The sequence below is a fragment of the Pelodiscus sinensis genome, chromosome 6, assembly GCF_052426305.1.
Source record: "Pelodiscus sinensis isolate ZL-2025 chromosome 6, ASM5242630v1, whole genome shotgun sequence".
In the NCBI taxonomy this organism is placed as follows: domain Eukaryota; kingdom Metazoa; phylum Chordata; order Testudines; family Trionychidae; genus Pelodiscus; species Pelodiscus sinensis.
The window spans coordinates 113,726,795-113,754,133 of record NC_143057.1 but is presented as its reverse complement, the minus strand read 5'-3'; the positions used below and the strand labels follow the sequence as shown (position 1 = coordinate 113,754,133).

General features: G+C 42.4%; 1 protein-coding gene across 1 annotated transcript in view; it reads right to left on the bottom strand.

Moving 5' to 3' along the window:
• Positions 1-6,781: 6,781 nt before the first annotated feature.
• Positions 6,782-27,339, bottom strand: part of MBD2 (methyl-CpG binding domain protein 2) — a 51,293-nt gene continuing 30,735 nt past the window's right edge. The window contains exons 5-7 of the mRNA XM_075932650.2: positions 26,105-26,282; positions 12,075-12,216; positions 6,782-7,247 (exon numbers count right to left, since the gene is read on the bottom strand). Of these exons, the coding sequence (XP_075788765.1) occupies positions 12,087-12,216; positions 26,105-26,282 (308 nt within the window). The 3' untranslated portion in view covers positions 6,782-7,247; positions 12,075-12,086. The remainder of the gene's footprint in view (positions 7,248-12,074; positions 12,217-26,104; positions 26,283-27,339) is intronic.

Here is a 27,339-nt window from a genome sequence, read left to right as displayed (position 1 = left end):
GGAGAAAGGTTAAAGGGACTGGGACTTTTCAGTTTAGAAAAGAGGAGACTGAAGGGGGATATGATGGAGATATATAAAATCATGAGTGGTGTGGAGACAGGCTACTGGGCTAGATGGACCTTTGGTCTGACCCAGTACGGCCATTCTTATGTACCATTTGAGAAGATTGCTGACAGTGACTAAAATATTCAGGGAGACTGGAGAGGCTACAAAAAAACCCTGCTCTAATTTCTATAATTACACAAGCTGCTGTAGATAGAAGCATCATTGAAAGAGTGTTTCTTCAAATCCTCGCTTTTCCTTGCTATGTACTGAACTGTGAATCAGCAACTCTTTCTGGGTCTTGTTTATCCTGGAGCTATTTCTCTCTTGGCAGTTGTGGGGGAGGAGGGAAGCAGTTATTGCTCAATTATCACACAATTTGTGGCCTGTGAGCAAATCATGGAAGAGCTATTCTCTCACCAAATAGCTACCCTGGCTTCTGCAAAAAGCCAGAACACCGTAAAGTACTTCATAAAGCAAGATGGTTTTTGCAACCGATGTAGCATGCTGAAGATACAGTTTGTGCTCTCCTGGGCCACAAACCACTCTCCTGTTATAAACATCCAAATCAAGCAAAAACCATTAACACCATACTTTGTCAATGAGTGCTGGGAGACTACAAGATACTCTTGCAAGGATACGTCTGTAGTGATGGCCTGACATGCTCCATGCCAAATCCCCCTACAATTCGGCAACAGAACTCAACCTGTGTTCACACCTTACACATAATTATAAATCATGTTTGTAAAAGGTATGCCTTGTGAGGTCTCATCTGAAAACTCCTAACTTCCTGATCAGTAATATCATGGTAAAAAATGTCTAGCAGCTTTATGCACAAAGTTATACATTTCCCCTGAACGTTGAAAATAAATGTTCAGATGCATGTATCACCAAACTGGTCAAGCAGATCTAGCTTGAAAAAAGAAGTATATGCTTGTCTTAATTTGCATATAAGCACAAGCAGAAGAGGGAAGACAGAACACAAAGGCCATCTGTACACTATGTGGAAGATTGACACTGCCAATCTTCCAGAGTTCTATTCAGCAGGTCTAGTTATTCTAACTAAGCACCAATAGTCCTGCTCCTTAGTAAGAGAAGCCAATAAGAGCATTGGCTTCTGTTGACCTCCCAGTGAGTGGACAGTATGAAAAGGAGATTCAAGATATGTTGCATATCTTAAGTTCACTTTCCCCTTTAGTGTAGAACTAGCCAAAGAAAGCTCCCTCTGGCAAAAAAGCCCAGCAGGGAACATCCTTTTTCCAGCAGACTGCAAGTCTCCTGGTTCTTGGTTGGAAATGGTTTTCAAAGAGGGACTAAAAGACTATTAAAAGGCGGGACACATATACCAAAATACGCTTCCTCTCTTTCCTTGTCTATCTCATTCTTTGCACCTGGGAGGACAACTGAAGCAGTTTTTGGGTCATTGGGGGAAGGTTGGGTCAGTAGTGCTACTAGAAGGAACTTAGCTTGAATCTAATATAGTTTGTTAAGGTAGGCCTGGAAAGCACCCATTGATAGGCACACATATCCATTGACAAGCCCAAATTTCTTTTTAAAAGGAATTTAAGGTGTAATTCTTACCATACATGTGTTTGTGGGCTGGCAACCTGGCTGGCAGGTGCTTCTTAATCAGCCAATGACTAAAGAATGAATAATAATACATTCTCACCAAAAGATGAGGGAATCATAAAAGAGGGATTCTAGTCTTATGCTCTGTGATGGGCTGGCTACGCCCCGCTCGGACGGAGCGAGCTCTCCCCACACTCCCGTTGCTCCGGTTCCTGTGCTACATGGGGAGCCTGGTGCATGGTCCCCCCACCTGCAGAGCATGTTCTCACAACACGGCCCAGCTAAGCAACAGTGCTACTGAGGGAGGAGGTCCAACGCATGTTGCAATTGGGGGTAGTGGAGGAATCCCGGAGTGAATGGAGGAGCCCCTTAGTTTTGGTCCTGAAATCAGATGGATTGATCAGGGTCTGCATCAACTTCAGGAAAGTCAACATGGTATCCAGATTCGACGCATACCCCATGCCACGCGTAGACAAATTGCTCGAACGGCTGGGAGAGGCCCAATACATATTTACCACTGACTTGACCTGGGGATACTGGCAGATCCCTTTAACCCCAACCTCATGGGAAGAGACGGCCTTCTTGACACCCTTTGGGCTGTACCAGTTTGTTAAAATGCCCTTCGACCTACACGGTGCCACTGCAACCTTCCAGATATTGATGGATAAGATATTACGGAAACATGAACGCTATGCGGCGGCATATATAGACGATATCGTGGTTTATAGCACATCCTGGCCGGAACATCTCCAACATATCGAGGCTATCCTGACAACCTTGAGTGAGACAGGTCTCACGGCAAACCCCAGAAAGTGCCACTTTGGAGAACAGGAAGTATCGTACTTAGGGTACACTGTAGGTAAAGGCAAGCTAAAACTGCTAGTGGACAAAATTGAAACCTCATGTGGGTACCCTGCTTTCATGACCAAGAGACAGGTGCAACAGTTCCTGGGACTCACCGGGTATTACCGGCAGTTTGTCCCGAACTTTGCAACATTAGCTGCACCCCTAACAAATCTCACCAAAAACGCAGCACCCCAAAAGGTACAATAGAGTCTGGAGTGCGACCGGGCCTTCAAGGCATGAAATACCAATTAACACACACACACACCAGTATTGGCCCAACCTAATTTCGCTAAGCCCTGCACCCTGCACACAGAAGCCTCAGAAGTGGGATTAGGAATGGTTTTATCTTGGTTGGGGGGAGGAGCACCCAATACTCTATATCAGCCATAAACTGTTCTCCCAGGAGGTCAAGTACTCAACTATTGAGAAGGAGGCATTGGCCATTAAATGGACAGCTGTTGATATGCTCCATTACTATCTCATAGGAAACAGATTTCGAGGAATTACCGACCATGCTCCCCTCTGCTGGATGCAGTCAATGAAGGACACAAATATGCACATTATGAAGTGGTACCTGTCTCTACAGCCCTACTGTTTCAAGGTCACCCCCTGGGCCGGGCAGGCGCATGGGAATGCAGACTTTTTTCTATAATACCGGTGGAGGAGGAGACCAAAGGGACGGGTATTAGAGAACACTTAAAGGTGTGTTTGTGTGTGGGGGGGGTGTGTGATGGGCCGGCTATGCCTTGCCCGGACAGAGCGAGCTTGCCCCGCACTCCCATTGCTTCAGTACCCGTGCTACACGGGGAGCCTGGTGCACTGCCCCCCGCCTGCACAGAATGTTCTCATGCTGTAGCCCAACTGAGCGGCAGTGCTACTGAGGAGCGGGGAGAGGGAAGGATGTCCCTACGCAATGCTTGGGCGGGGGGGGGGGGACACATCGGAGGTGGATAAGATATTACGGAAACATGAACGCTACGTGGCAGCATATATAGACGATATTGTGGTTTATAGCACATCCTGGCTGGAACATCTCCAACACGTCTTAAGGGTGATGGACAGGCGGAAGCATGTCAAGAGGGGAGGGGCACAGGCAGTGTGGGAGCAACGCAGTGGGCAGTTCAAAGGGAAGAGAGGCAAGGCGGCAAAGAGCATACAGGAGCAGAGGAATCAGCAAAGGAAGCATGAGCAAAGTCGGTGGGGATAGGAAGCAAGCCACGGCAGGGCTCACTGTTTACAGTCAGTGGGCTGGAGAGTTTCGGCAGAAGCCCCACCAGCCAGACCAAACTGTGACGGTACTGGTCCTTAGGGCCCTGGGCTGGGACACCTGAGAGAGGGTGGGGCTGGGACTCCTGAGAGAGGGTGGGTCCGGGTCCCCTTATCCCCCACTACGGAAATCCTCCCAAAGAGGCGGATAGAGTGGAATGCCTGTGTGGGCCAAGACTCCCCAGCAGTAATGGGGTTAATATAATTATACAAATTAAATGAGACTGAACAGACCATGGGTCACTAGAACCTGATGGACCCTTAGAGAAAGGGGGATCAATATAGGGACCCCTTTACATGCTTCATGGGCAAAAATAAATGTGCTCCTTCTATCTCTCATTGATTGAGCATTTGCATGGGACTTTTGGGGAAGCAGACTCTCAACCAGCCTGGATGGAGGAAAACTTCAAGAATGAAAAGCTGCAAGACATCGTGGTCTAGACAGATTAACAACAGGTATATCAGAGAGGCAAGGTTGAGTGGAAGTTGCAGAGAATGTGGGGGACAGCTCAGAGGGAGAAGGGAATAGTAGCAGATTTCCTAGACTAATTCCTTGACCATGATCAGAGGTTGAGGGAGGAAAACAGAGTGCAGCAAATGACACATTAAATAGGTTGCTTACACTCTTGGCTGCAGGATCCTGGTCCAGCACATGTGGATGCACAATCCTTCCAACATGATATCCCACAGCCAAAGGGGACAACTCTCAGCTTATAATATAAGAACGACCATATTGGGTCAGACCAATGGTCTATCCATTTTAAAAGTCCTAATCTGTTTAACATTATTATCCTGTTGGATTCTAGGTGCTATCATTGTATGTGAATTTATCGAGTTTTGTTGTGTCTTAGACCAACAGCCAGCCTTTTAGGTACAACAATGGAGAAGCTAGACAGCATTAAGGCTCATCAACACCCTTTAAGGAAATAATTCACTTTCCAAAAGTGATATACAGTGCAGACTTCTCAGAGAGGGCACATATACAATGGAGACTGCCTGACCTATATCATAGCAAATGATCTTTCCAACAAACTGCAAGAAACTATAAAAGAGGTGAAGTGACATTATCACTTGTTCTTATATATATATATTTTTATATGAGAGTTACTGTATAGAATGGCATATTTCACCTCTTTCAAAGAAATCTTGGTAATTGGATTTAATAGCTATCAGATTTAGAAGGATCTGAAGATGACCTGGTTCTGATCTTACAGGAGTATAAGTTCGAAGTAGGCCCCAAATCTCTTGCTCCAATCAGGCTTTTTAGCAATAGGACCATTTGATGGATATGGGGAGAGAGGAAAGAGATTAAAGGAAGCTGCTGTATCCATGATACTGTTCTCCATATCTTCTGCTCCTGGAAATTCCTTCTAAAGTTGAATACAGAACAGGCACTGCAAGGCACGAGGCAACAAAGCCAGGAACAGGGCCACTAAGCACTAGTCTCCATCATCCTCCTAGAATTTCAGTGGGATTGCTCATGTAAGACACTGATGAACCCATGAGCATTATCTAAATGTAAAGACAAACTAAGCAAAAGAATTTTGCCAGCTTGGACAATGGGGGTGTGCTATTAGATAGCTATAAGGAAAGCAGGGAAGTGTGGAGGCAATGGACTCATTTTGACCTTGAGACAGCTCTGGCTTTCTTCAGGCTGCTTAGTCCCCTAGTCAAGAAGGAATGTGGGGGGAGCGGGAACCCCATCCCTTGGATTGATTGATCAGAACTAAGACAGTCCCCAAAGTTAACTCATAAGAAAGAAACACTGTTACATCCATCGTTAGAATTTGCAATTTGTCTATAGATTGTAAATGTCATAAGACAGGCACTGTGACACGTCGTATTTTGTATTGCAATAATGATTCTGTTCACTTTTTTGCATTACAATTTATATTTAACCTCTGCCCTTTCAAAGCAGGACGTTGTGTAGCCATATTGCCTTTTTTATTTTTTCCATTCTCTCTCAGAGGAAATATAGTCTGTCATACTTCAGCTGCACTTTCTTTTAGATGAAAATCCAGCAGCTGCTGCTAAGTTAGACAAATTTCCCAAGGCACTCATTTGGGCAGCTGTGATGGAAGGAAGGAGTGCTGGCCAGCACCTGGTGACCAAAGTGTTAAATTTAGGTAGCTAGAGGGTATTGGCAGAAAGCCAGGAAAATCAATGGGAAAGACTTTTGACATTTAAATTGAATATAGATACCTGACCGCTGTTCCTTTGTGTGTGTTCTAAATTAGCAGCTGGAAGAAGTAAGAAGATGTAATCAAACAGCATTACCATGCCAACAAGAAAAATTGGACATGGGAATGGACTGAGCCTTGAAGTACGGACCGTATGGATCATGAGTAGATAGAGAAATTCATGTTTAGTCATGACCAGGGCATTTTTCTTTATTTTGCTGTTTGGTTAAACTTCTCCATGTGAAATCCATGCACCTCCCTTCTCCCACCCCACTCTACCTAATCTGTGCCAGAGATACCATTTTTTTCCTCTGTTTTAATCTGTTCTTTTCTTAGTTGCTCTGTAATACCTAGCAACCAAGTATGCTTTGTCAAGTATATCTTTTGTTTTATTACTAAAACCACCTTTTTTAAGGCAATGATTTGATTCTTGTGTCTTGAAAACTAACAGGAAGTCTGTGTGTATGCCTGACTAGTGTGAAAGGCCAGCTATCAGTTTGGTTTTTGAGTTTGTTTATTTTTCAAGCTCTCTTGTGGCAAAAGAGCTTGGGGTACCCCTTGGGAAGAAGTTCAAGTGTTTCTTCCTGGTTTTCAGGGTTTTATTTAATTCACGTGATGGTAGCAGTGAAGCTGAGACTCTGGGGAGCCTATAGAGGAAAGGTATTTAAGGTCTTTTATACCTCTCCCATTGCACTCAGAGTGCCAGACTGGGGAACAGCCCTGATAGCATCAAAAGTACATAAAGAAATATATGTCTTACCTAATCTACACAATCTCAGCCAAGGGAACAAGGAAACAATAGAGACAGGTCAGAAACTGGCAACAGGAGTACTAGTTCATTGCTTCCTCTACCCTATAACAGAACAATTTTCAGTCACTTGGAATATAATCGTTTATTTATCTTTACAGTGATGATGGAAGAATGTACAGGTGTTTTCACTCAATAGAAGTATAAAAAAATCTGTTTATATACATTGAGTCACAATAATCTTTAATTCTCCTGATCCATCATTATTATAAACCACAGGAAAAACAAATATTAAGTATAGGCAATATAATTCCAGTAGGTTTGCAACCTGGGGTCAAAAGCTCAGCTTTAGTTTAAAGGTACTGTTTGATATTAAAAAAAAACAACTATTTTAAGTCATAGGACACAAAATAAAGTTTGTTTATCAAATAAGATATATACATCAAAAATAGGAGTCTAAAAAGGCATTGGTTTTAATGCTATTAGAAAGCTATATAAATGTGCATGGGTCCATTTCTTCTTACAATGAAAGACCGAAGGAGAAAGTGCCTCTGTTTTGTTTGGAAATTCTTCCTGGGACAAGTCAGTTAAAGTACCTGTAAGTTAGAGAGAAGAGTAAATAAATCAAAAGCAAAATGATTTCTCTAGAGAAATGATAGGTTGATCATAATTTGAATCAGAATACATTTCTTGAAATCTATAGCTGTGTTTCAGTCACATTTCACATTAAGGCCACAGTTATAAATAGTTGACAAAAGGCTAATAAATAATTGATGTTTTAATAAATGGTTAATCAACCAATGTTATAATGCAATGAGTCAATAAGTTACTTATAGCTATCTATCAACACTTAAAACTGATGTGCTTATAACCATCTATATCTGTACTCACATACTGAGCATGTTTATCACATCTAACTCTTTATAAATTATTTATGTATATACCCTTATAGGTGACCTGTGTTTCTACAGTATTTACATTGTTCTTTTACCTAAATTTTCATTTTTTGATAAATAGCTTCCATTTATTTATTTATATATAACAAAATATATAGAAGTTCATCTCAATAGCAGATTTTCTTTCAGTTTAAAGTTTGCAAACAACCATATACACAAACTGACCATTTATTCAAAAATCCTACTTAAGTCTGAAGTTAAAATGGACATTGGAAGATGAAAACAGAATGACTGTGTTGACAATGTATATATAACAAATCCATTTTAATGGAACTACAGAAAGGTCTGTTAAGATTAAGGAGCCTAAGTCAAATTCCTGCAAAGCTACCCAAAGAAAATAAGGATAATCACTATAACACACAACAGGTCTATATTATAATCTAATTAATATCCATTTCAAAATAATTATTTGTTAGACAATAAACACTTAATACTACTGACATACTTGTTTTTTACTCCATCAGGAGACTCATTAGTCCATTATGCAGACCAACTACTATGGGAAGTTATATGACCCCTCACACAATCCAAATCAAATTAATATATGTAGCACCAATAACGTGCTAGCTGTTTAAAATGTTGTAAGTAAACAATGTAAGAGTACATAATACTGTTAAAACCTAGCATGTAAAGCAATAAATTAAACTATTTTTGGAGATAAGAGGGAGTCCTTCTTTGGAAAAGTAAAACAAACTCTATTTTGGTATATCGCCTAGAAGAACAATATTTAGGATACATATACTCTGCACTGTAGGTAGAATAAGATATGCAATTTGAGCTATGCAAATCGCGTATCTTATTTTGATGTTATTTCAAAATAGATTATTTCAAATTTTGGTGCTGTCTACAAAGCACTTATTTTGAAATAAAGTGCTATGCTGAAATGTCCCTTACTCCTCATGGAATGAGATTTACAGGGACGTAGGAATAGTGAGCCTGTTACATTTCAAAATAGTGGGCATGCTCAAAAGACGCAGAATTTCAGAAGTATCCAGAAATAGTGCTACAGTGTAGATGTAGCCTTAGATAGAAGGCAGTTAAGAACAGAAACTTTGTTTCTACTGTTAAGTAGACCAGGTATAACTTTCCTTCAATAGAGGGCTGCATGTGTACATTATAGATACAGCGCACAGTCTGGTAGGACTGCTCTAACTGAACTTGTTGACAAGCTGAAAGCAGAGGGATGGAGGGGAATATATAGAGACTAAAGAAAGAAAAGTCACTCTGGTTTTGTCTGCCTTCATTTAAACACTTCTGGCTGCCCCGTGTCAGCTAACTTGGGCTTGGGCTGTTTATTTGACGTGGTGATGTTCAGGACTGGGCTACAGCCCAGGTTCTGGGACCCTTGGAGCTCCAGTCCAAGTCTAAACCCAAACATCTACACTGCAATTAAACAGGCCAACTCAGCAGACATGGGCCAGCCACAGGTATTTACCTGAAGTATAGACATACATAGTGAAAGCTACAGATTTATTTTAGGCCACATACTTTGTGGGGATAAAGTAAAATTTCTCTTATACTGGAAATGGAAAAGCTAGTTCTCAAAATAGGTATAAAAAGAGAGGACATAAATCCTGCCTGTAGGCTCTTGAAAAGGGGAGGAGCACAGCCTCTGACCTCCCTTCCGCAATGTACAGCCTCTAATGAAAGCAGATGAAAAGGCTCCACAGTCAGCATAGTATCTTAGGCAATGAGGAGTACAGTTAATTCGAAGTATAGGGTTTTCCCTCAGAGTACCGCGTCTACACACGGCAAGTTAATTCGGGCTAGTCAGTTTCCAATATGGTGACCGGATGCGACTATGCTAATCAAGCGCAGGATATTTAAATCCCACACTTGATTTGCAACTTCAGTTGCCTTCATTTGCCTCCCTACTTCGAAGTAGGGGGCAAGTGTAGACATACCCTTAGCACTTACACAAATATTTATAAACATTGTTAGAAGTGATTTGAGAGGAACTAAGCAAAGGAGGAAAAGTATGATGATACTAGTTAATTTAGATTGAACAAAAATAATTTGACACCTAGCCCATCTTTCCTCTTATCCCTTCCACAAAATCAAAATTATAGCTTTATATATTTTAGAAAAGTCAGTAACTTCACTCAGTGCAAAGTATTGAATTCATTCTTGTGCAACAATGAATGGTTCATTGGGCTTAGAACAACCTTTTTGCACTAACTAGGATGACTTTTACTTAAGTACTTCATTAATGTGTTTCTATTATTTAGATTAAAAAAAAAACCCTGAAAGTCTGAGAACCTTTAATATGAAACCATTTTTAACTGGCTTCACTGGAAGTACTGAATGTTCAGGAGAACAATTTGATTGATAAATGGTAACTAAATAAAAAATGCACAAATACAAAAGGGGAATAACTGGTTATACAGTAATACTGCAAAAAAGAATCCCAGGGTTATAGTTGATCACAAATTGAATGTCAGCCAACAGTGCAGTGCAGTGAAGTCACCAACATGGCTAATCTCTCTGGGACATATGTAAAATTTGGGAAGTAAATGTTCATTCTGCTTCACAATGTGGAGGTTTCAGAGGGTATGTCTAAACTACAGGACCAGGTTGAATTAAGATATGCAATTTCAGCTACATTTAATTGCATAGCTGAAGTCAAAGTACATTAACTCGACTTCTGGCGCTTTCCACACTGCAGAGTGCTGAAGGGAAAGTGTTCTCTCTCTGACTACCAGCATCAACCGGAGTGCCCCTCTCAGTTCCAATTAGCTATCTTAACTAGACACACAAATTCAAACCCTGGAAGATCGACAACGGCAGTTTCAATCTTCCCTGTAGTGTAGATGTACCCAGAAAGAATATTGTGTCCAGTTTTGGGTGCTACACTTGAAGAAAAATGAACAAATAGGAGAGTTCTGAGGAGAGCAACAAAAGTGAAAACAAGTCTAGAAAACCTGACCTATGAGGAATCGTTAAAAAAATGGACATGTTTAGTCTTGAGAAGGGATGACTGAGATGGGACTTGATTGCTTCTTCTTCCTTTATCCCATTGTGGGATTATATCTTTTTTAGCATGGAGACATCTCATCTCAAAATGCCTTTTGGTATTGAACCTGCAGTCTTTTTACTACCATGGTTCTGCATCACAGAGCATCGTGGGGGCACATTATTGTTTGTACTGTTACACTTTCAGTTTCAGTGGAATATGCTTCTCATACAAAATACCTGAGATGTTATTCCCCACTCCTCCAGCACTCCCCAGGCAGCACTGTATCTCAACATTCAAGCTTGCTGTCTTCCATAACCCAGCCACCATGGTACTTTAACTGGTCTGTCTGGGTTAATTGTCCTCCATTAATATTTACATCCACTTTCCCTGTACCACTTCTATTGACCTATATGATATCAATCTTAATTGTGTTCCTTTTCATAACTATGTCTGCCTCGTTTGGTCAAATTACTGGTTTACTATTTCCTTTTGGCTTTCTATTTCTTTTAGGGAGGCTTGATTACAATCTTCAAATATGTGTAATCCTTATGATAATGGATGATGATCAATTATTCTCCATGTCTACTGAATTCAGGATAAGAAGATAACTGACAATCTGCAACAAGAGAGACTTAGAAAGTGTTTGCTAACATCTAACCTAACTATAAGGAATTTAAGATCTGGGACAGGTTACCAAGAAAGGTTATGTAATACCTGTCATCTGAGGGACAAACATCTGCCAGAAAGGATCTAGATATAATTGATCCTGCGTCAGCACAGGAGGATGGACTAGATAATCTTGGAAGGCACCTCTAGCCCCAAATTTCTCTTATTCTTTAAATTATATACCAGTGATGAATGAAAGAATTTAGAATGTTCTTGTCCTGTGCCACGGGAAGTTCTTTTAGAAAAAACACCAAATATATTTTTATAAAAAAGATAAAAATAGAACTAGATGAAATGTAAGCCCTTAATAGTTCTGCAAATTCTGTACAACAGATAATAGCCAGGGACAAATGAAATCCAAGGATGAGAAAATTATGAATTCAAGCACTTTTCACAAATAAAATAGAGAAATCATTAATTTTTGTAGAATGTTCATAAATAAGTTGAAGTCTTGGAAATTAATGTTGCAGAATCTGATCACTATTTTGCATCAGTACCCACTTTGTATTTGCATACAACTAAGGGTTTTCAGGAATGGGCCCTTAGCCTTTGGGCCAAGGAGTATGTTTTACTCTGCTGTTGCACCAGTGACATAGACAGCATGCGTCTCATATTCTGTGCTTCCATACTTATGCAGAGATTGCAATTTAGTGATTTGTCAGCCACAATGTATGCTCCTTGACACCTGTATGGAACAAAATAGGGCTCAGCTTTTGAGTGATTTGCAAGTGCCCACTGGGTGACTCAGTGACAGTATTAAGATGAACAGCAGTTAAAAACATTACTGCTAATAACTACAAAGTTTTGCTATCTCACAGAAGGACCACCTGGAGTTCTGGCTTTACCTGATTCTTTTTTTATGTTTCATCTCCATTGTCCATTTCCACATCCGTTTCTTTTGTTGTATCAGCAGCCCGCGACAAGATGTCTGCCATAAGTGCTTCCTCCAGTTTTTTACGTACCTGTTGCACCCGCTCTTCTTGTTTTCTGTTTCAAAAACAGAGTAACGAACATTTAAAATAATCCTCTGTGTATATTAACATAGGACAAAAAAAATTTATTTAAGCATTCACGCATAAGAAAGGGTTTGCAAGACTTGGTTTTAAGTCTCAACAGAAACATTTTAAATCCTACTACAAAACAGACTTTCACAGCATTAGGAAAAGGATTTTCTGGATATTTTTTTCTTTTGTGTACTGTAAAAATTTGGTTACCAATTTAGCTCTCACAAAGCCATCATTCAAAGATATAATTGCATAAGTTCTCAGGGTTCACCAGTTGTGGCCCAATAGTGCAAGACCAACTGTATCACAATATAGAACAACTGAAAAAAGAACTAAAAACGTTCTGCCCGACTAAATTATTTTTTCTGATGTTTTACCAGTATTCTTAAATTCTTTCACAGCAAGTGTAAGATTGCTTTTCAAGTACTTGTTTCTAAAGTAGATTTTAAAAGCAATTCAGAAGTCATGTTTTCTGAGATGACAGTTCAAACTTAGTCCACTCATGTGAACTCTACTTTGGAGAGATATAATTTTATGGGAAAATTCCTCTAGTGTCTGTCACTCTACACCTGAGAACCTTTTTAAATTGGCACTAGTTTACTAAAACCCATAAATAATTATCTCTGAAAAGGTGTCCATACAGATTATCTGCAGAGTTTTGCACAGTGATACAGATAAGCTCTTCTGTACCTACTGTATATGCCTTCACGGGCATTCATCAAAAGAGAAAGGCTTAAAAGTGAGGTGAATGCTTTACTTGAGAAGAAAAAAAATGGTGACTTTCTTTTTTCAAAATTGCACTGAAAACCCAGAAACAAACTCCCTAATTTGACCAGAAAGAGGTGTTCATCTGCACAAATATCTCTCTTTGGACAACCAAAACTTATGTGAATTCTTCAGGCACAATGGAGCAAATGACAGAGCAATTCCTTCATCAATTCACCTGAGATGTGAATATGTACCTAAAGTGTCGCAAGCAGAAATCATGGAATTAGTGAAGCTAGATGCTTGTCTATGGACATTGACCCACCAACTGGTGCCCAACATCAGTTGCGCTATATATTTTGTTTATTTTGCAAGGCCTATTTGGTGAAGACAGATCTGACTTAGAACTAAAAGCTGTCCTCACTGATCCAATTTACCTAGAGTATATGTATTACAGCATCATTGCACAAACTATTGCAAGTGCTTGAATACCTTCAGGGTGGATTTGATGGTATCAGTGAATTTATCTCCAATAACACATCCTACAATCAACTGCTTTTGGGATTAATGCCTAACCTGTAATGCTCAAATATTAGCCTATGCTAGTGACATTTGGAGGCCCAATTTACTAGATGCTCACAAACTAATAGCAACAGACAAAAAGGTTTTAAAAACATTTATCAGAAAACTGTGTTTTCAAAAGCAATGCGCAAAATCGTAGTCTAGGCCAGCGTTTCCCAAACTATGGGAAAAAAATACCAGGCCTCAGCGTGGCTGCTGGGAGGGGAGCAGAGTGGGGTGGGCTGGGAGAAGGTGTGGGGTGTGGGGGGAATCGGCCACCGGGAAGCAGGGTTGGGGGCAGTGGGGCTGTCCTGCGGAGATCTGGCTGGCGGGCAGCAGAACCAGGGCTGGACGGGGCGTGGGGGGTGGCTAGGGGAGGTTGGGAGGAGGAGGACTGGAGAACCACCCTCCGGAATCAGAGCTGGACTGGGGCAGCAGGCTGAATGGATGGGTCACCAGAGTGGGGGAGAGGGGGGCACTGGACGGGGAGATCAGGAGGAGGAGGATGGGAGAACCAGCTGCCAGAAGCAGGGCTGGACAGGGGGGTTATCGGGGGAGCAGAGTTGACAAGGGGAGATCGTGGGGCGGGGGGGGGGGAACCGGACCCCAGAAGCAGGGCTGGACAGGGGAAGTGGGGCTGGACTGGGTAGATCAGGAGGAGAAGGGGGAGAGCGGGACTGACTTGGGTACATGCAAACTGGGGCATACTAGTGAGTCGGGCCCCGGGGATTCCATTTTGCCCCCCCCCCCCCCACACACACCCTCCCTCAAGTAGTTGCGAACTGCCTGGCTGGTAGACACACTCAGGCAGCGTGAGCACATCTACCAGCCAGGCAGTTCACAGCTAAGGACTGATATGCCTAATTATAATAAAACTTACCTAATTGAGAAAATACCGGACATATAAAATGTCCGGTATTTTCTAATTTGTTTCCCAGACAAAACCCTCAAATACTGGACTGTCCGGTACAAAACTGGACACCTGGCAACCCTATCCCTCCTTGCACCCTCCCTCCTAGCCAGATACCCTACCCCCAATCTGCTCCTGTTCCCGCTTCCTGGAGTGCCCATGTGGCGCTGGGTCCCCCAAGCCCTGGCCGAGGCTGGGAGGAGGATGCAGCCTGGTGAAACACTGAAAATGTATTCATTTTAATTCTTTTTTTATATGTGTTTATATTTTTGGGCTGCAAAAAACAGTACTGAAAAAACACGGGTTCCAACTAAAGTAAAAAGTTTGGGAAACCCTGATCTAGCCAGCTTTTCTATCCATCTTACAGTCCATTTATCCAATCCATATTCCCTTAACTTGCTGGCAAGAATATTGTGGGTCACTGTATCAAAAGCTTTGCTAACGCTGGCACTGGGGGCTTTGGGAGCACCAGAAACAACTTATTTGAATATTCATAATTTGTTTAATGAATATGCAAATGAATGTTACCAGTCCTCCAAAAGACCGTGAGTGGATTTACTGGTCCCAGTGTCAAAAAGTTTGGAAACCCTGGGTCTAGGCTATGGGTTCAAACCTTTCTATAAATCTGTCCCCCATTCCAGGTAAGCCAAGATGGGAAAGTTAGTATATTGCTACTAAAAACCATGCACAGAACATTACTTTTTGCTTCTGTTTTGTGGCAGAACAAATGAAAATTATACCAAACACAAACATGTTAAAAGGAGCTGAAACGTCTGTTAAACTATTTAAAAATGTTACAGATTCAACATGATTTAATAGCAAAGAGCTTGTTGATTTAATCAAATTGTTTGAAAGCCTTAAGATTTGTATACAAACATGCAATAAAAGATGCTGTCTTAGCACATATTGAGAACTTACAGGTGAATAATGCAGCAGCAACATAGGGATTGAAAACAAATGTATTAAAACTTTAATGGAAACTGCAGATAAGCTTCTAAGCTACTACCTGCTCAATTGCAATATGGGTTCCCTGCAAAACAGTACTTTTTCAAAAAGTTCAGACAGCTGACCATAGTACAATACCTTAAAGTCAAAGTCTTTGAAAACACAGCACGTGGGATTCAGCTTTGTCTATATACCTCCTTTAGAACTAGGTGAATTTTATGCCAAGAGAAAATATATTTTAAAACAAGCATGGTTTGGTTTATTACATTAAGAATGAGTTTTCTAATATAATTAAACAACATTTACAGGCTGAAAGTTAATGAAATTTCCATTAAATGTGCTCTTTCAGTGAGAAAATGAGAATGGGTCCTTTTTCTTTAGGATTTAATTTACCAAAGTAAGGTTCTTTAGATTTTTTTTCAAAATCAGTACTTTGTACAGATTGAAAAGAACAACAGCAATGCATAAGTGCCCTCTGCTGGTGATTATACAAAATATTAATTACACCTAAGCAGCTTGTAATTATGCATAATTAAGCTTCTCTTCCAATAGGAAGAAAAAGTAAAAACTCTGACTCAAGGTTATTAGCCATTCTTGCTGAAAGCTTCCTAGTCAAGCTGAAAAATGTTTAATTCGTAATACTAAAGATGTTAGATGATTACTTAGAAGTGCTTTTGTAAAGCGATGCTTTTTGTTTTTAATTTAAGGGTGACAATGTTGGAAAAAAATGGAAACATGATTCTGGGATACATTAACAGGAGTGCTGTTAGCAAGACACTGAGAAGTTCTACTCTGTTATGCACTGATTAGGAATGTAAAGTAAGGGCACTTCTGCCTTTGAAGAGTAACAACAGCCCTAGGGCTATTGCTACTTCAAAGGCAAAAGCACTGAGGGGAGCACAGGGCCAGCCAGGAACTCAAGCAGTCCCCCGCTGCCCGTATGCATCTATGGCGTTTCAAAGAGGCAGACTGCGGGCTACATGCAGCGCTGCTGCTTTGAAATGCCATGTGCAGCCAGGGCCATGCCGTGTGCAGCTTGGGATCTGGCCCTGGGCTCCATACAGCACTACTGCTTTGAAGCATCTCCTCCTATTCCCCCTTCCCACTGCCTCTTTCTGATAGAGGTAGCAAGGGGCGGGGAAAGCAACTAGTCGACTAGCGTGTCAACTCTCCAATAAGCATTTGCTTATCGGATAGTTGACTAGTTGTTCACATCCCTAGCGCTGATTAAGCTTCGGTTGCAGTAGTGTGTCCAGTTCTGGGCACCACATTTCAAGAAAGATATGGAGAAACTAGAGAAGGGCCAGAGAAGAGCAACAAAAATTATTTTTCAAGTATCTTAAAGGATATTACAAGCAGAAGGAAGAAAAATTGTTCTCCTTGGCTGCTGATGATAGAATAAGAAGCAATGGTCTTAAACTGCAGCAAGGGAGGTTTAGGTTGGACATTAGGAAAAGCTTCCCATGTGTGAGCATGGTTAAACACTGGAATAAATTGCCTAGGGAGGTTGTAGAATCTCCATCACTGGAGATGTTTAAGAGCAGGTGAGATAGACATCTCTCAAGGATGATCTAGACCTGTGGTCCCCGCCATGGCGCCCGCCGGGGCATTTATGTGCGCCCGCCAAGTCTGCATTAGGCACACTCTAATGCAGGGGTGGACTGGCCCGGCGCGACAGAGCCACCGGGCTCCGCATTCCTGCACCGGAGCCAGTAGGGGCGCTGCTGGCACTTACAGCCCCACCAGAAGACCCCACCAGGCCGAGGGACTCCGACAAGGAGGCTGGCAAGCTGACCCCAGCCGGGGAAGGTACGGGGCTGGGGGAAGGGAAAACGGGAATGGCTGAGAGAGGCGCGAGCATGCACTGTCAACCCGGGTGGAGCCAGGGCTGCACCAGGGGCAAAGTCACTTGTGGCGCACCGTAGGGGGTGGTGCCACGTTGGTGTGGCATTGCGGCACCGTTTTTAAAAACGGACAGCTGTGGCTCGGGGAAGGAGGAGGAAGGAGATGTGCAGAGTGGGGCGTGGGGGAGCAGAGCCTGGCTAGAGGCGGGATGGCAGTGAGCGCACCTGGCAGGGCGGTAGTGCTGTGATGGGCCGGGGCTGTGAATGCTGAGAGGCCCAGCTCTAGCACCTGGTCTGGAGCCCAGGCTGCAGGGACTTCTGGGGCCCAACTGCAGCAGACTCCAGCCCTGCAAACTGGAAGGCAGAAGGGAGGAGAGGGGAAGAATAGGGGGAAAGGGTGGGAGAGGAAGGAGCTTGTGCTGATGGGAGGGGGTGTCAGGTCAGGAGAAGAAAGGGGAAGGCACCAAGGGACAGGGTGGAGGAGATACAAATGCCTGGGGAGGGAGGCAAGTAGAGACAATGAGAAAAAGGGCAGGAGGGGAGGTGTCAGTGGGAGGGGGCACAGAGTGATGCTGGGAGATGCGAGGATAAGGGCATTGGGGCTAGAGTGGGGAGGTGCTGGGAGAAGGCTTGAAAGAAGGGATGGGCATGAGGAAGGCAAGGATGAAGCTAGTCATGTGTGAGGGGCAGAGGGTGGTGAGGGGGTGGGCATCAGGGAAAAAGAGGGCAAAGGGGGCAGAGGCAGTAAGGGAAGGGGGAGGCACCAGGAGGGTGCAGGGGTAAGGGAACTTGCAGGTGCCAGGGGATTCTGGGGGTGAAACAGAAGGGCAGACACCTACAGGGGAGAGACCAGCACCAGAGGAGAGAGGCAGGGCAGGTGTGTAGAGGGAGGTGTTAGGAGAGGGGATAAGGAGGGGTAGCTCACATGATCAGAGTGGGGCTACTGGAGGAGTGGACACAGGGGAGAGAAGGGCTGGGGGAGGGGGGCAGGTCTCAGGAAGGCTGAGGGCAGTGAGAAGGGCAGGAGTCAGGACAGCAGAGGAGGAGGCAGTGAGAGGTTGGGGGGCAGCAGGCACCGGGGAGCTGATGGAGCAAGGGGAGGAGACATGGTGGGGATGGGGCGTGTGAGATTTAAAGGTACCATGTTTTTTTGGGGGGGGAGGGTGCTTTTTTTGCTCAACAACATTTGGACATCCCCCCTTTTTATTAATGCAGAATTTTGTTTAAAAATTACAGGATAATTAACATAAAAATTATCCAACTAAATTAAGTTTCTATCAAATTTACCCAATTCACATTTAATATGAAAATAGCAAATTCACATGGTAAGGTGAAAGAGTAATTGCTGAATAATTTAATTAATACCTTTTACATGTAAAATTACCTTTTTTCTCTTCGGATTCATATATTAAATATTATGTTTTTCGTATTCTTTAATGTACAAATACAAAATAAGCCTTGAAAAATTGTTGGCGCCCGCCACACTCTTCTGAAAACACGAATGTGCTATTGGCCACAAAAAGGTTGGGGACCACTGATCTAGACAGTACTGCTGTGAGGGCAGGGGACTGGACTTGATGACCTCTTAAGGTCTTTTCCAGTTCCAGAATTCTACGATTATATGATTCTATGGATTGAGATTTGAATATGGCTGTATTTCTCTATTTGGGTCAAATAAATGTTAAGTTGCCTGCTATTAAATAAAGACTTTTTTTTTTAAACAATTAATTCACTAAAAATGAGAAATCAGAATACAGGTCAGAGGCAATATACTGGCTCTACTGAAGTCAAAGGGAGTGTTTGCCATTGACTTCAACTGAATCAGAATTTCACCCTATGAGCTTTTCTGGAGCAAGGCAGAACACATAGGTCATTGACCATTTATTCTGGTGGCTACTTTTCTTAATTAGAACCACAATACTGCTCTGTGTGTATGTGTGTATTACACTGCAGAACATAAATTGTAATAATATGAATAGCTGGCAAATGTGAGGCAAACAAACTTTTCAAAAAATGAAATTATAATTAAGCAATACTAGATTTAACTTTGATAAAAGCAAAAATGTTGCAGAAAGAAACCAGAACATGCCTATAGGAGTAATTTAAAATCAACAGTTTCAGATTCTGAACATACTTTAAATAAATTGTTTTGTCTTCTTGTACAAAAGAACTTTCTAGCTTTTTATACTAAATAGTATCATTGGACTTAGTATACACTTTATTCCATAGACACATAGCAGAACACAAAATAAAGCATTCTTTTAGGAAAATGTTGCTTCAAACCGTACATTACCATGTTGTTTGAACTTCCACTAAGATTTCCCTCCACACTTTTTCCATACAACAAAAGCCAATATGGGTCAATTTGATTTATTTTGTTTACGTATCAGCACTGCTGTATCTGTTTTGCAAGCAAAAAATGTGCACAGCTCTAGGAACAGTGTTTAGCTGTTGTTATTGGCAGAAGCACAAAAGATGTCTCCCAAAAGTAGTGCCTTTTCATTTGAGACTAGTTTTTTTATTTATAATCCTCACCCACACAATCCCAAACACATCACACAATATATTATTAATCCCAACATTCAATAGAGAAGAATATTTCACCTCTACACAAGTGTTTACAATTTCTATAGGATCTAATAACTGTTAAGTAGCCTCCAATACATTTCTATGCAGTAATTATAATAAAACGTTACCAAAGATTTAAAAGTTCAATAATTTTACTTTGTGCAGGTTATAGTTATGCTCTGCCTACAAAATTCATAGCCATTATTTGCCTCTGAGCAGATGTGACCACAGTTTGTCCTCTCCATCCCTTAAATTTTCAATGCAGTTAGTGTTTTTTAGAATTACTTTTTTTTGTAGTGTTATAACAAAGACTGTTATGAAGATACCTTTTGTACTGTTTTAGTTTTTTACATGGTTTGTATATTAAGTTTGTTTTTCATTTCTGGCACAAAAAAGGTTACAAATATTACATAAATGGGCAGGAAATTATTCTGTGCTTGATGGCAAACAGTCAAAAAGGCCACTGTTGAGTTAGAAATAATTTCAATTACTACACTTGCCACTGCCACTGAGTCCTCATGACCAATTACTGTGATTTTATAATTTTGTTCTAAGGCATGGCTACTCAACACATGGCCTGCAGGCCACATGTGACCTGTGGCCTGTTTGTTTGCGGCCTGCAGCTTGTTTGTTTGCAGCCCGTGGCGCGGTTTGTGGGCGTGGCCCGTGGGTGGGAGCCAAAACAAAAAAGTACTCAATATAATGATCTTCCATTGATACACATTTTAGTAGTTAAATTCCTGGACCGCCACTGCTCATTAAAAGTGCTGTCATATGGGTGGAAATCGGGTAAATATTGCATTTTACTAATATCAGCAGAACTAACTTAAATGGGGCCTGTGTGATGTGTAGTCTTGTCTTAATCTTTGTATTCATGCCTGTCAGTGTAAAAGAAGCTATTTGCATATATTTGCATATATATTTGCATGTATATACAACCACTCTTAAGTAGAAGCCCTCAGCATGTGCTATGAGTTTCATTGTGGCCCCCGGGACTTCCAAAGTTGAGTAGCCCTGTTCTAGGGTACGTATCTTCTCCGTGTTAAGTGGAAAATATACACACCTCTCACAGACTGAAAATACAAAAAAGACTAGCTATTATGAATAAAATGCTGTTAAATATGAGAAGTAAACAGAAAAATCTTATCCTGGTCCTTCAGTAGAAAAGACAATAAATTTTCTAACCTGCTCCGTACCACTGGCTACAACAGCAACTGCCTCAACCCACCGGATAATATTGTTAACCTCTCCAGCTACAAACTCAATCCAGCAGAAGAGTCTGTCTTGTCCCGGGGTCTCTCTTTCTGCCCCACGTCCCCCACAAACTGGATACAATTTTGTGGTGACCTTGAGGCTTTTTTTCACCGCCTCCGTCTCCGAGAATATTTCCAAACCACCACTGAACATCAATCTGACCTACCAGATCCCCCCTATCAACACCAAAGGAAAAATAATTCTATATGGACTCCCCCTGACAGTCGGAATTACAATCTGGATTTCTATATACACAGCTTCCGCAACAACACACAGACTGACATTATTCGCAAACGACAACAAGCGACTCACAATCTTAGCCGCGCTGAACACCATGCCATCCAGAGTCTCAAAAACAACCTGGACATTGTAATCAAACCAGCTGACAAAGGGGGTGCTGTGGTCATTATGAATAAGGCCGACTATAACCAGGAGGCAACCAAACAACTCTCGAACACCACATTTTACAAACCTCTCCCCTCTGATCCCACCTTGGACTACCAAAAGAAACTACACTGTCTCCTTAAAAGCCTCCCCACAGCTACTCGGGAACAAATCCTCACAGAATCACCTTCTGACCCCCGACCAGGATTGTTCTATCTACTTCCCAAGATCCATAAACCTGGGCACCCCGGACGTCCCATCATCTCTGGTATTGGCACGCTCACTACTGGTCTATCCAGCTATGTAGACACTCTTCTCAAACCCTTCGTAACCAATACCCCCAGCTATCTCCGAGACACTACTGACTTCCTAAGGAAACTACAAAACATCGATAACCTCCCCAATAATACCATCCTTGCCACCATGGATGTAGAAGCTCTATATACCAACATCCCACATGAAGACGGATTACAAGCAATTAGAAACACTATCCCAGAGGACACTACTGCCAACCTGATAGCAGACCTATGTAACTTTGTTCTCACCCACAATTATTTCCAGTTTGAGAACAACTTATATCTCCAGATCAGCGGCACAGCCATGGGTACACGCATGGCCCCACAGTATGCTAACATCTTTATGGCTGACCTAGAACAACGTTTCCTCAACTCCCGTCCCCTTTCACCCCTCCTCTACCTACGGTACATCGATGACATCTTTATGATCTGGACGCATGGCCAAGAAACACTGGAGATATTCCACAGAGATTTCAACAACCTACACCCCACCATCAACCTCAGCCTGGACCATTCTACACGAGAGATCCACTTCCTGGACACCACCGTACAAATCAACAATGGAAAATTAGACACCACTCTCTACAGAAAACCCACCGACTCATACAGTTACCTACATGCATCCAGCTCCCATCCAGAACACACCACACGATCCATCGTCTATAGCCAAGCCCTTCGATACAACCGCATCTGCTCTAACCCCACTGACAGAGACCAGAAGCTTCAGGATCTCTACCAAGCATTTATAAATCTCAACTACCCACCCAGAGAAATAAAAAAGCAAATTGAAAGAGCCAGACGAATACCTAGAAACCATCTACTTCAAGACAGACCCAAGAAAACCAACAATAGAACACCACTTGTCATCACCTACAACCCCCAACTTCAACCTGTCCAACACATTATCAATAAACTACAGCCTATATTGGAACAGGATACCATACTCAAAGAGGCTCTGGGAGACAGACCCATAGTCTCCTATAGACAACCACCTAACCTCAAGATGATTCTTACCAACCACCACAGGACATACCACACTAATACCAACCCTGGTACCTTCCCTTGCAACAAACCCCGTTGCCAGCTTTGTCCACATATTCATTCTGCTGATACCATTATTGGACCTAACCAAGTGAGTTATAAGATCAAGAACACATATTCCTGCGCATCCAGAAATATAATCTATGCTATCATGTGCCGAAAGTGTCCGTCTGCTATGTACATTGGACAAACATCTCAGACACTTCGCCAAAGGATTAATGCCCACAAAACAGATATCAGACAAGATCACAAAGAGAAAACAGTTTCTTGCCATTTTAACCAGAAAGGACACTCTCTCAATGACTTGACCACCTGCATTCTGCTACAAAGACCTTTTACATCTGCACTTGAAAGGGAATCCTCTGAACTGTCATTCATGTTAAAATTCGACACTTGCCAACAAGGACTTAAACATTTGAACTCTCTCACCCATTACCAAGACAGTTTCCCCAATTATCACCTCTAATACCATTAACTCACAAACATCCCACTCTCCCTACCTCTAATATCATCAATTCACAGACACTTATCTTCCTTCCTCCTTCCCCTCCCCCGCATCCCCCTCCTGTTCTGCAATGTGATTTGTCCTTTTCATATTTGTTCATTTTTTTAATTGTATCCTTTGGTATATATGGTTGTGACTACTTTCTTCCACTATTTGATCTGAGGAAGTGGGTCTGGCCCACGAAAGCTCATCATCTAATAAACCATCTTGTTAGTCTTTAAAGTGCTACATTGTCCTGCATTTTGCTTCAACTACCCCAGACTAACACGGCTACATTTCTATCACTGTTATAGTATGATTTTATATGTTGTTATAATAAAAGGTCAAATATTTCCAGACAGAAATCTTATTTGTTAAGTCAATGTCCCTTTAAGGGGGGAAAAAAAAAATCAAACCACCACCATCACCTGGAGTTCTGGGCACAGGACTGAAAGTCACGAACTCCAATACCCCATGCTGACTCTGAAGCCAGCTCTCTGGCAGGACTTAAGTCAGTTAGTGTCTCTACCTCAGTTTTTTATCTATAGAACAAAGGCAATCTAATTCAGATTATGTAAAAGTGATATCTGTTCCTTTTTTGAATATTAAAAGCATGATAGTGAACAGATAGTGAATAGAATATTTAATCATTAATAATTCCTTTTAAAAAATCGGTTTTATACTACCCTATTCAACACTATTCACATCTTAACTGATGGCAGAAATGTTCAGAATTTCAGAAGTTGATGCATCTTAACAGTAGTGAGAGCATAAACCTCGGAGTCAAAACTCCTATATTTGATTCCCAGCTCTGTCAATTAAAAAAACTGAAGTGTAAGGCTACAAAGTGAAGAACTTGCCAGCAAAAGGAACCAGTTTGTCCAGTCCTGCCTAGGCTGAGGTTGGAGTTCTGACCAAGGGGGTCGCCGAAGGAGGAGCCCGTGGAGCGGAGGAGACAGAGGCTGACCTGGATGGAACGTCTCCCTGGGCCTGGTGGTACATACAGGGTGTCCAGAAAGGCCACTGGCCCGGAGGCTGTGGAGGCCATGACTGTTGGAGCACCCGCACTGGGATTGGCTGCACTCACTGCTGCTGGTATGGACGAGGTGGACTACAGTGCCAGGAATAGTGCCGTGAATGGGAGTGGTACCATGAGCGGGACCGGGAACCCCTAGAAGACCAGGTGTACTCTGCCTTGGAGTTGGATGAGTACTCTGAGATGGACCAAGGAGGAGCTGACGTGGGTGCCGAAAGAGCAATCGTGTGCTTGGCCATAGATTCTGACTTTCCACTGTGCCGAGGCAGAGGTGGCAGCATAGCGGTAAGGACGTCTGGCGCGGAGGTAAGTGCCGAGGCAGTCCGTCCCGGTGGCGGTAGCAGTCTATGATGCCAAGTTGCATCCAGTGCCGTGTCCTGGGGCAGCACCGTGGGTGGAGGCGCATCGCTGGCCAGTGCTGCATGCGGTACCTGCGGTGCCAGAAGGAGTGGGTGGTGGTCTCTGACCTCCGTTGCTGGGGCCTGGAAGGAGGCCAGTGCCGCGCCGCCCCGTGCCCCCTGGAGGGAGTTGGAGTAGGGGGAGGCGAGGGAGAAGAGAAGATCAGCATTCTTGCTGCTTCTAACGCCTCTGGCATGGAGGGTTCAGGGAAGTCTTCCAAGGGGCTAGGCTCCCTATGCTGGGAGGAAGGTCCACCCAACCTGGAAGGCCTGGGCTCTGGACTCATCAGTGCCATGTGTCCCACTGGAGGGTGCGTGTCTAGAAGGGGACCATCCCCTGTTGGGCCTCTTCTTTTTCTGAGGTGCCAGAGACAGACCGGTGCTGGGGTCACTGTGGTGCCGGTGAGGCACGGTGCACCATGGTATGCAGCACAGATGCCAGTGCACTTTGAGACTCCGGTGCTGGGTCTGACACCGGTACCAGCCTGAGAGCTATCTCCATGAAGAGGATCTTGAGGCACAATTCTCTCCCGCATTTGGTGCGCGGTTTGAACACCTTACAGATTTTGCCACAGGCATAGGCTTGTGACACTTTTTGCAGGGCTTGGAGCCTTGTGGTCCAGGCATGCCCTGCCACGGGCGCACGGCGTGCCAAGGCAGGGAACAACAACAAAAACAACAAAAGAGACTTTAACTTAATTACAGATACTTAGCTGAAGGCTAACTGAAGAGAATACAAAAGAACAATGCTGAAGACAACTATCACTAACGAGCTGAGGGTTGTTCCAATGACCGTCATGGTGGTAACAGGGAACTGAGTGAGTGAAGGGGCCAGGAGGGGTATATATGGGACGGTATACCAATGACACTCCAGGGGCTCCCCTGCTGGCCATAAGGGTACTGCTGAGGGAAAAACTTCCAACAGCACGTGCAAGCTGCACATACACACCTAACTGGAATGCACATGAGCAATCACTCGAAGAAGAAATACATTTATTAGTAAAGGAACTTATTTTAGGTCCCCATTTCCATGGTAACTGAAGGCATCATAATTTGTACTGTATTAATCCTCACAACACCCTTGGCGGGTAGGGAAGTGCTATTTATCCCCATTTAATAGGGAACTGAAGCATACTGTAACAAAAATGACCTAAGTTCACAGAGGAAGTCTGTGGGAAAGCAGGTATTTGAACCCTGTCAGCCAAGGCTCAGATTAGTACTATACTCATAGCAGCGTTTTCCTTGATTTTGTTAAATGCAAATGTATTTAGTAAGCAAACAGTATATTCTGCATTTTAACAGATACACATTACAGGTACACCTGGGGAAGCACATTACTCTATTTAATGTTTTGGATTATTCTCTTTTTGCCATAGGTATGAAGAAGAAGCTCAGTAGATGAAAATGCACATTTTACTGAAAATTTCGTGTCTCATCTCCCTTACCTAATGTCTTCATCGGTAACAATGAATGCTTTGCATAGGGGCTGAGATGTATTGAGCCACACTGCTGGGTTCTTTTCCACTGCAGCAGAGAGTTGTCCTGTGATAGGTGCAGAACTGGTGTGCAAAGCACTGGCGACAGCAGATAAGAGAGTCTCATCATTGTTGCCTGGGCCAACTCCTGCAATGTAAATTACTGAATAATTAATTTATTTAACCAGATAGCTTACTGTCCCTATGGTACATATGACTTGAAATGGCAAATATTCTCCTGTTTGCAGGACAACTACATGTAAAATAAAAAACTATAAATAGTTGAATAGCAGCACTTTAAAGACTAACAAAACATATAGATAGTATCATGAGCTTTCATGGGCACAACCCACTTCTTCAAATGAATGGAGTATTAAAAGTTCTTGGATTTGGATTTTAATACTCCATTCATTTGAAGAAGTGGGTTGTGACAATGAAAGCTCATGACACCATCTACATATTTTGTTAGTCTTTAAAATGCTGCTAGACTATTCATTGTTTTAAGTTCTTCCCATTACAGACTAACTTGGCTACCCCACTGAAGCTTTTGTACACATAAAATGATATTCATATGTATGAGCATATATTTTAAGACCACAAATCTAATGGTAATAAGGACTATGAAATGCAAATGATATTTTAGCAAATTACTTTGAATCCCTGTTAATACAATTTTAACATTTAGATTAAAAAAACAAACAAACCCATAAATATCTACTGAAGCGATAACTTACAAATTGGCTACAGTTTCCTCAAACAAGGTCAATGGATTTAATGATCTGAGTTCCTTCTCCAACAATTATCTTGTCTCCAAGTACACTTATTAACATAACATTTGGTCTTGAAATACAATTTCTCTTTACAGCTTTTAAAATTAATCTACACTAATATCTCAATTCTCTTTACTTTAGTGTTACAGGAAACAAAGCCAATGCTGGCAAGCAGTAGTGAATCTTTCACAACTCTTTCAAATTTCTATAGAAGTCTCCAATGTGGTAGAATAAATAGTTACTGACTGTGACCTACAACTTATTGAATTTCACTTCATCAGTTGTACTTGTGCCAAGTAAAGAGTGCAACTCTTAAAATGTTTTTTAAACAGTCAGTCCCCGGGTTACATGGATCCGACTTGCATCGGATCCCTACTTACAAACGGGGTGAGGCAACCACGCACTAGCTGCTTCCCCCCAGCAGACCAGGCAGAT